Source organism: Aulonocara sp. 'chitande type north' Nkhata Bay, linkage group LG7 (assembly GCF_057382095.1).
Source record: "Aulonocara sp. 'chitande type north' Nkhata Bay isolate Kocher_YH1m ecotype deep benthic linkage group LG7, A_spYH_male_GT1.1, whole genome shotgun sequence".
Taxonomy (NCBI): domain Eukaryota; kingdom Metazoa; phylum Chordata; class Actinopteri; order Cichliformes; family Cichlidae; genus Aulonocara; species Aulonocara sp. 'chitande type north' Nkhata Bay.
In genome coordinates this window covers 32,147,578-32,157,817 of record NC_141350.1, presented here as the reverse complement: position 1 = coordinate 32,157,817, position 10,240 = coordinate 32,147,578, and the positions used below count along the sequence as shown (strand labels likewise).

At 42.3% G+C, this 10,240-nt stretch overlaps 1 protein-coding gene across 1 annotated transcript; it reads right to left on the bottom strand.

The window, feature by feature from the left end:
• Positions 1-1,237: 1,237 nt before the first annotated feature.
• Positions 1,238-6,363, bottom strand: dnajc25 (DnaJ (Hsp40) homolog, subfamily C, member 25). The gene is given in 6 exon segments (XM_086300052.1): positions 1,238-2,123; positions 2,992-3,091; positions 3,179-3,549; positions 3,630-3,782; positions 5,978-6,324; positions 6,327-6,363. Coding segments are annotated over 6 exon segments (1,131 nt in total). The 3' UTR covers positions 1,238-2,000.
• Positions 6,364-10,240: the final 3,877 nt, after the last annotated feature.

The following is a 10,240-nucleotide window of genomic DNA, read 5'->3' as shown; positions in this document are numbered from 1 at the left end:
TGACATGATGGTGTCACATGACTGCTAAACAGCCATGGTGTGAATCTCCTTTTCCACCCAAAGGTGCTCTACTTGAGTACACAGAGCTATATGTCATATTCCAGAATCCAGTAACTGGGATCATTAAGGGATGGATCTGGTCAGTAATAACACTCAAGCAGGCTGTGGTGTTTAGATAATGCTCAGTCTGTACTAATGGGCCCAAAGTGTACCAAGAAAACATCACCATCACAGCACTAACACCAGCCTTAACTGTTGATACAAGGCAGGATGGATCCATGTTTAAGTTTTTTATGCCAAAGTTTCCTGTTCTTTGGTGACAGGAGTGGCACCCAGTGTGGTCTTCAGCTGCTGTAGTCCAGAGATGCTCTTCTGCATACCATGGTTGTAATGAGTGGTTGTTTGAGTTGCCATTGTCTTCTGGTCTCTGGTATCAAGAAGACATTTTTAACCGCTCGATATTTTCTGTTTTTCTGACCGTTCTCTGTAAACCTTGGAGATGTTTTTGGGGGAAAATCCCAGCAGGTCAGCAGCTTCTGATATATTCAGACAGCCTGTGTGACACCAACAAAGATGCAAGTCAGGTAAATCACCTCTCTTCACTCTGATGCTCGATTTGAACTTCAGCACCTTGTCTTCACCATGACCAAATGCCTGACATTGACTGATAATTATATCTGGGTTAACAAGTAGCTGAGGTTTGAATCAGGACTCGTCCTTGGTATGCGGTGGCAGTGCTAATTGGTACTACATATCCAACCAATCATGCTGTTGTTTTCAAGGCAGAAATTAATTTCAGAACAGTTTTTTTTTTTAGTATCAAGTTATAAACATGTTTGTTTTAACTGTGGACTCATTCACTTTTGGAGCCAGCCTCCAGTGGACATTAGAGGAACTGCAGTTCTGGTACTTCTATTAAACAGCAGCTGCTTTACTTCAGGCTTGAGGGTTTAAAGCTCCACCCCTCTGACATGTGAAAGAGGAAACAAGTGTTTCCGTTAAAGTTTGAAAAAGAGAGCAAGCCAGCATGACTTGAACTGAATTTGTGGTTAATGAAGCAACTTCATTAACCACAAATTACTTAAAATAACCAGACACTCTTTAACTCATGATGAGTCAAATAGAGTAGAGATGTATCTGAATATAGCATGACAATTTTATGCATTCTCCTTGCAGTGTTTGATTAGCTCTCAGAAAACTTGTGTTCATACACCAAAAACCACAGGGCAGGTTAATTTCAGAGTGACTTTAATTTCGCTAAAACGAAACGTGGAAACAATAAATAACACAGAGTAAAATCAACCTCTGAAATGCAGTAAACAGTAAGCAGCCACCTGAACTTCTGAGGAGAGCGATGATGAAAAAGAGTCAGCGGGTGACAAAGATCAGCTGTTGTGAAACTGCAGCTGTGACTTTGGTTTCCATTTACACAAATGTATACCAAAACACCACGTCTCATTTTCTTCAGATAAAAAAAGCTTCAGCAGCACATCAGAGACAGAAAAGCCCTGGAAGAAATAACGTACTGAAGCTGTTTCTTATGCGCTCAAACAGCTTCTGATTGATGTTTCTAACCGTCGCTGTCTTACCAAAGGACACTTTGGTATAATAACCAGCAGCGGCCTGGTTATTCATCCAACAGAAAATCACTTAATAACACTTCGGGCTCCAAAAGTCACTCAGTGTTTTTACCAGCAGGAGAAAACCAAAAATACTAATAAAAAAATTACTGAATCATTATTAAACTTCCCTCTACTTAGTTTGGAAAACAAAAACATAATAAAAAATAGCCATGATATAAAAAAAATTACTGAAAATCTCAAGCTTCAGCTCACAGTTTATTCCCTCCGTCGTCCTGTCAGAGGCCCGAATGCTATGAAAATATCTCTGCTATATAATCTTTCTGTACAGGTACGTTTCTCACACAGCGTGGCGTCCCTCTGTGTGTGTGTTGACACCGAGGCAGGCGTGTCTGTCATCGAGGATGCTTTCTGTGCCGCTCAGTCGTCGATGAAGGTCAGCCGGCCCGGCCCCTCGTTCTTCATCCAGCGGCGGTACCGCTTCATCCTCGTGTCGGTTGCCATCTTCACCTTCATCTCCTCCTCCTGCTCTTTTCTGTACACCTGAAAGACAAAGACATTTTAAGATAATGTATGGAACTGAACAAATATTCACTAAATTAATTCAGCACAGCGAAAATAGGATAAAAATAAAAAAACGGAATGGCACAAAATGTCCCACTAGGATCCTCGAAGGGCTAATATATTGACAGAGGACGCAGTATCTGAAACCATAAGGCTGTACCAAAGCTCTTCCCATCACAGCTATTGGGTCTAAGAATTCTGATTCTGCACGGGCAAACGAGGTGAAGCTGGAAGCAGGAGCTACAGGTAGGTTTGTTTCTGACTGGTCAGGAGTAACTGCTGAAAGATGCTGACTACACGACAACAACATGACTGACTTCTGGAAAGCTGCCACACTCTTAAGGTATTTACACATCAGACACGTAAAAGACGCTCACACAGACATCATAATTTTATTGGATGAATTTGCAGCGATCTGAATAAACTACTCTGACCAATCACCGGTATGCAATGGCCTTTACTTTAAAAGTCCAGTCTGGCTAGTTCCATTCCTTTCTGTCAGGTGATTCCCTGATATCATTAAACTGTTTCAAATCTTTCATCTCACAGTTTGGATGTAGAGCACCACTGTCTTAGACTGCAGCTGCTGACTGTAGTCTGAACCTGGCCCTGCTATGCAGAGTTTACTGAGGCTGCAGAAAAGGACAAGGTCCATCATCACCAGCTGCAAGTCTGTGCAACACCTGAAAGACCTGTGGTCAAACTAACACCAGCTGCCTTTAAAGGATGGAGCTGGAGCTTTATCCATGAAGTAAGTAAGGCCAAAGACACTAAAAACGTACCAGGAATATCCAAGGAGGAGGCTGTAGGAGGGAAGAAGCAAAAGAAAGAATTGACTGCGACCAACCTCGAAGTTTTCTTTGATCCAGAGCTGTTTGTCCAGGAAGGTCCGCTTGGTGCTTTCCTCCAGGCGGTCAAACTGAGTCTGGGACAGCTTCATGTACCTCCTGAGGATAAAGCAAGGTGAGAAACTTCTAAACATGTTTCATGTCATTCATCCCGGCATTCATATTGTTGCTTAAGCTTGAGCTGACCTGATGATGTAGAGCTTCTCCTCATCTCCATACTCCTCTCTGCAGATGGTGAAGCGGTACACCCAGGACGCGTACCACGCCACGTAGTAGGTCAGGTAGTACGGGAAGAGCACGATCTGACACAGCAGGATGTCCGACAGGTTGGGCTTCTGGTAACCCCCTTTGATGTCTATCTTGTTTTTGATGATGTCGCGGATCACCTCTTCCTCCTGCTCCCGGATCTCCTCCTTGGAGCGTCGGTTCTTGCCTTTTTCCTTGGTGCGGTTGAGGAGGCCTTGCTGCTTGGCGATCTCCGTGGCCTGGATGCGGTACTTGGGAACGGTCATCAGGTAGTTGATGGCCTCGTTGTAGCTGCTGTGCCAGCTGTAGTACTGCAGAGAGATGGGAACAGGTTTGTAAATAAGTCAGATGATGTTCAGCAAACCATGGCTTACTCAGTGTGCGGTCTTACCTGGAAGATTGAGATGGCACAAATGGTGACCAGGACGACGACCCGGACGTCCACTTTGGGAGCGAGCCGTCTGCGGTAGTAGGCATAGTAGTGCTGGTAGTACTCCTCAGGGTGGTCCAGCATGTAGTCGTAGTCCCGCCGCGTGTCCTCATCCTGCACACACAAAGATCAGCAGGTTTTAATTCCTCCAAGAATTAAAACACCTATGAGAACTGAGTTTGTTAATCCGGAGTGAGGAAAACACTGGTTTTCTGTCTTAGGAGAGCTAACAAGCTCTGAGTCAAATACTGGTTTCCACTCATCCTACTTCTCTCATGCTGCATTTCATTTTCTCTGCCAGTCAATATAAAGCATATATTAGAGCACATTAACTGGCAGAAATTGCTTTTATAATTTTATAATCTGACAGATCACTGGACACTAAATGTGTTTCTTTCAAATAAAATAAAGCTACAGTATCCGTCCTTCTAACTCTTTATCAGCCAGTTCCCCTGCACTGAAAAATTTACTGTAACAATCAACTCTAATTCATCACAAGTGTTTTGTCAGGTGGAGGTCTGGACTCTGCGAGGGGCAGTCAAGTTCTTCCACATCAACCTTGCTTTATGCACTGGTGCGAAGTCAGCGCTGAAGCATTGAGGGTCCCTTTCACTTGCATCCCACGGTTTGCATCATGCTGGGTGATGTTAGGCTTGGATGAGGCTGCTCAGCCATGGAAACCTATTCCATGAAGTTCTCTACACACTGTTTATGAGTTAATCTGAAGACCACATGAAGTTTGAAGGTCTGCAGCGTTTGATGCTACAGTAAGTTGTTGATCTCTCTGAACTGTCCGCCTCAACATCCATTGACATGGCAACAACTGGAACACTTGAATTCAATGATTTGGATGCGGGACTTTTGGCAATAGAGCATACGTCAGTGGATAGAGTATAACATGGAACAAATGATTAGTTCTTAAAGAATTACATTTTTCGTTAAAAGCAACACTGAGGTCAATTACAGAAATAATTTTAAACTGTTCAACACATTTTATTTTATTCTATTTTTTTTTTCTTCTTCTTTTTTTTTTTTTTTACTGAACTTTATGCAATTGATTGTGATTATTAAACTTTACCTGCAACTCTAGACTCTGGTTGAATGTAAATGACAAAGGTGTTGAATTTAAGATTAAGTACTTTATCTCTATAGTAACTACCAATAAAATGAACAGCCGGATGATGAAATGTCAGGCCTTTCAGCTCACAACTTATTAATAACAAAGTCAAGATGAACACGAGTCCTAAAAATACACGTATGTGCGGAAACTTTTAAAGTTTTGAACATGGGTGTAAATCAGCTATGAAATACATCATGTTTATGCATGTGTCAGCTCTGATAATATTTAATGAGAAAAGTAAACAATATTCATGTTCATGTGACTCATTGACGTGAAAATGACAGAATGCCTGCATTATACTTTTTTTTTTTTTTTAATTTGACAAGTGGTGTCTAATTTTTGTGTTTTCCTTTACCCAAAGAAATATATTTTTCATAAATTTGTACATGGATGCATAAATCTGTACAAACTGCTGCACAAAAATTCACCAGAATACAAGAAATACAGAGTCTGACACTCAGAATACTCAAAGACAACCTCTGTAAGCCCCAGTTTTGATAAAATCTGTTATCAGAAAATATCAGTGCTTGTATTGCATGCATTTAATTTGTTTGTGCTCCTCGCCCAGCTGTCTGAAGCTTTTTACCACGTTATTACTTTAAAACCTGTCATGTTTTCAAGATTTATTTTGTTTAAACATGTTTTTGTAATGGGTTTAAAAGGGAAACTTCTGCTTGTAGGTTTGAATATATCCCAACTCTAAAGCGCAAGTCTCTACCCCTCTGCAGACTTCTGGAAGCTGGCCAATCAGAGGAAAGTTAGATTTTTGAACAAATGGCCTTAAAGAGACAGCTCTTTGCTTACAGGATGAACTGACCAGCACAAAGGCCCAGTTTTTGGAGTATGAATCATGCAAGGTTACTCTAGAAAAGTTCAAGGTTACAAATATGGAAATAAAAATAACTTAAAAATAGTGGAGCGCTATTAAGATGGTCAAATATCAGAGGATATATTACAGGATCGGAAGCACAAGCTGACTTCATGTCTATTTTAGGACTATCGGAGCAGTGAAGACTTAAACCTGCAGCACAGTTTGAGGTAATCCAAGATTGGATCAAGTAGACATGATGGCACAAATAGTTTCCGGGTGGATATTACAACAAATGAAACTTTTATGAGGAAATTAAAAAACAAAACAAAACAAAAAAACACTGTAAAGCTTTCAAACTTCCCACACTCTCGGACGAACCTTTAACGTCTCGTACGCGGTCGCGATGAGCAGGAACTTGGTGTGTGCAGATTCCTGGGTCTCCTCCTCCAAGCCCGGCTCCCCCGGCCTGAACCGGTCCGGGTGGTACCGCCGGGCCAGTTGACGGTAAGCCCGGGCGATATCCGACTTGGAGGTCTCCCGAGTGACACCGAGCACGTCGTAGCACACCTCCTTCCCACAGTACAGACCCTCCACCAACGCCGAGACCGCCGGCAGGGAGGACACGGAGAGGAGAAGCACCGCGAGGCGCCACCACGACTTCACCGCCCGCGGACAGCCGGTGCTCTGTCCGCCACCGCTCCGCTCCCCGGGAGCAGCCATCTCTGCCGTCTGCCTGCTGTCCCGTCGCTCACTGCTGACGACATCAAAACGAGCCGGAGCGGAAGGATGACAATCGAAGATCGTTTGGTAGAAAGATGAAGCCTCCTTCATTTCTTTGATTAGTTCATTTAAGTTTTTATTTTTTGTTTTTTATTGGTTTTATTTTTCGGTTCCAGCCTATAATGTTCCAGTTCTCTAAATTAAAATGCACAAATATATGAAATACTGTTTTTTTCTTCCCTTTTTTTGTTAAGTAGCTACAACACTGTCATCTTCATAAACCTCATAGTTTAATGGTTCTGGGACTGTCAACTGCTGCTGGTACGTCATGGATTTCCAGGTGAAAATATTGAGTGAAATTACAGTGAAATTATTATTTGTTGAAACAAATATCCAAAAATGAATTTGTTGACGCTCTTGTGTGGATGATGTGTGGACTCTCTCCCCCACCGATGTAGGAGCGGTGCTGAGCAGGATCAATGTCCACAAGGCTGCAGGCCCTGATGGCATCCCCGGGCGTGTTCTCAGAGCGTGTTCTGGGGAGCTTGCAGGAGTGCTCACAGACATATTCAATCTGTCCTTGGCCCACGCTGTGGTACCGGCCTGCTTCAAATCCACCTCCATCGTCCCGATACCCAAAAACTCCAACCCATCTTGCCTCAATGATTACCGCCCAGTAGCACTCACCCCCATCATCACTAAGTGCTTAGAGCGACTGGTCCTAGCACACTTCAAATCCTGTCTCCCCCCCACCCTGGACCCCCACCAATTCGCATACCGCCGGAACAGGAGCACAGAGGATGCAGTCTCCATCGCAATGCACTCTGTCCTCTCACACCTGGACAACAACAACACCTACGCCAGAATGCTGTTTACAGACTTCATTTCAGCATTCAATACAATCCACCCCTCACAACTCATCAGGAAACTGACAGACCTGGGTATCAGTTCCCTCATCTGCAAATGGTTACTGGACTTCCTGACCAACCGCCCCCAACATGTCCGGCTGGATAACCGCTGCTCATCTACCATCACAATGAACACCGGTGTACCACAAGGCTGTGTGATGAGCCCTTTCCTCTACTCCCTCTTCACCCACGACTGCAGACCTGCTGACGGTTCCAACACCATCATTAAGTTTGCAGATGACACCACGGTGATTGGCCTCATCAGTGACAACGATGAGGCCGCCTACAGGGAGGAGGTGGATCGTCTGGCTGAGTGGTGCGACAGAAACAACCTGCTGCTTAACACCGAGAAGACCAAGGAGCTCATCGTGGACTACAGGAGGAATGCTGACCCACATCCACCCATCCACATTAAGGGGACGGCTGTGGAGCGTGTGAGCAGCTTCAAGTTCCTGGGAGTCCACATCTCCGAGGATCTCACCTGGATGACCAACTGCTCCAAGCTGGTCAAGAAGGCTCACCAGCGCCTCTTCTTCTTGAGGACTCTGAGGAAGAACCACCTGTCCTCAGACATCCTGGTGAACTTCTATCGTTGCACCATCGAGAGCATCCTGACCAACTGTATAACAGTCTGGTACGGGAACTGCTCTGCCTCGGACCGGAAGGCGTTGCAGAGGGTCGTGAAAACTGCCCAGCGCATCGCCGGAGCACCACTTCCTGCCATAAAAGACATCTACAGGAAGCGGTGTCTGAAAAGGGCTGGGAAAATCATCAAAGACCCCAGTCACCCATCACATGGACTCTTCACCCTCCTGCCCTCTGGGAGGCGCCACAGGAGCCTCCGGACTAAGACCACCAGGTACCGGAACAGCTTCTTCCCCACAGCTGTCAGACTCCTGAACTCTGCCTCCTGACATCTGACCCACGTTAAACTCATGGACTGAACATACACACCCACAATGGACAACTGTACCCTCAAACACAATAATAACATGGACTGAACCACCACTCACAACCACCAGCACTTTATATAGCCTCTGTAGAAACTATCTACACCCTCACTTATCTTAACTGCACTACTGTATAGCTCTGTGTAAATAATCATTCTGTACATTCGATAATTTTTAATCCTACAACTGTTTACAACTTGCATAGTTCCCATTTCTGTATAGCTGTATATCCCAGATTCTGTAAAGTTATTTATTTCATATTCTGTATAGTTTTTCATATTTATATCCTGTTCATATCCTGTACATAGCTTGTACTCACTACAGCCTGTACATACTTATAGTTATAGAATATTCACAACATACTTCATACCGTGTACATTATAACATACCATAATAGACCCATTTCTGTAATATACTCACATATCTATATTATTGCTAATATATATTGTAATATATCTATATCACTAAAGCACTTCTGGATGGATGCAAACTGCATTTCGTTGCCCTGTACCTGTGCATGTGCAATGACAATAAAGTTGAATTCTATTCTATTCTATTCTATTCTATGTGTATCTTTATTTCACATGGAATCCCTTTTTATTGTTTTTATAACTGATAAAACTGCAGGATACAAGATATTTTTTTCAGCCCCTGAGGTGCAGCATATCATAAAATGTTTCAGATCTACAGTGGCTGGCCTAACCAAATTATAGCCTACTTTGCAGTCAGATTTAGCACAAATAAATAAACAATACATGTAATTTTGCCCTAACATCTCATCAAAAGCATGGTGGCATTGACAAGACTATTCAGGGAACATTCTGGTGAAAGGTTTGATGGATCAGGAAAAAAAAAGAAGAAGAAGTTTATTGTCACATGCTGTGAATTTCTTTTCTAGAGTAGTGCACACTACAGGCTCTTAATCAGTGTGATATTACTGGTGCATTGCTCTTGTTTCTGTAGTTAATTATGTTCCACTCACATAGATTTAGTGTTTGGCTGCCTCTGTTGACGCCGGCCATGATGACTGAAAATTCCCCACTTACTTGTGATAAAGATCACTTTCTTTATTCTAGTTACTCAGATATTCCAAGACTGTTTCCCACAGAAAAATGCAGATGTGTTCAACATTTGGGTCAAACATTAACTTCTAAATATTTATAGGAAATAACTTACTGCAATTACAGTTTTAAAACGACAAAATCTATAAAGAGAAAGTTGAAAAATAATTAAATAAATTATCGGAGTGATCCGTCTTCTATCATGAATAATCTTTGAATTGAGACTGAACGATGACGCGGCATCAAGCGACAGGCTTCCCGTCGCCTTCTGGTGGTTGATTTAACAGTTGCAGTGAAGCAGTTCAGATAAAGCTTCACACAGATATCAACTCTTTTAAAGCTTTCCCAGTTTCCCCCTCTTATTTTAGTCATTTTTTAAATCTCCTTTTAAAATGATGATAAATGTTACTTCTGCTGTTTTAATCTTTCATATGATTTTCATGATCTGCTAGTATGGAGGTATGGAAGCCCGTTTCTGCCACAAAAAAAAAAAAAAAAGGATCCAAAACTCGAAATTTCGAGTCATGGATGCTTTTTTTTAAAAAAAATAATTTTTTTTAAATAACTTAAAATTTCTAGTTATTTTCTCAAAATTTCGACTTACTTTTCTTGAAATTTCACGTTAATAACTCAAAACTTTGACTGACTTTTCTCAAAATTTTGAGTTATTAATTCGAAATTTCGAGTTCGTCATTTCCTTGTTACCCGGAAGCTGAAGCCCTCAGCTACAAATGCTACAGCTAAGCTACCAGTATTACAGCCAGTCATGAATGCAGAAATTGCTGATTATTTTCAGTGTGGCTTCACAACTGATGAAATCCTTGTGTTATTAGCTGAATCACATGGCGTTAATATCACCAAACGTACTCTCGAAAGCGCCAATTTGTTGCGATCCAGTTTTGAGTGTGCTTTCCATGTAGATTACTGATTGGCAGAAGTAACTTGAAATTTTGAGTTACTTTTCTCGAAATTTCGACTTATTAACTCAAAACTTTACATTTT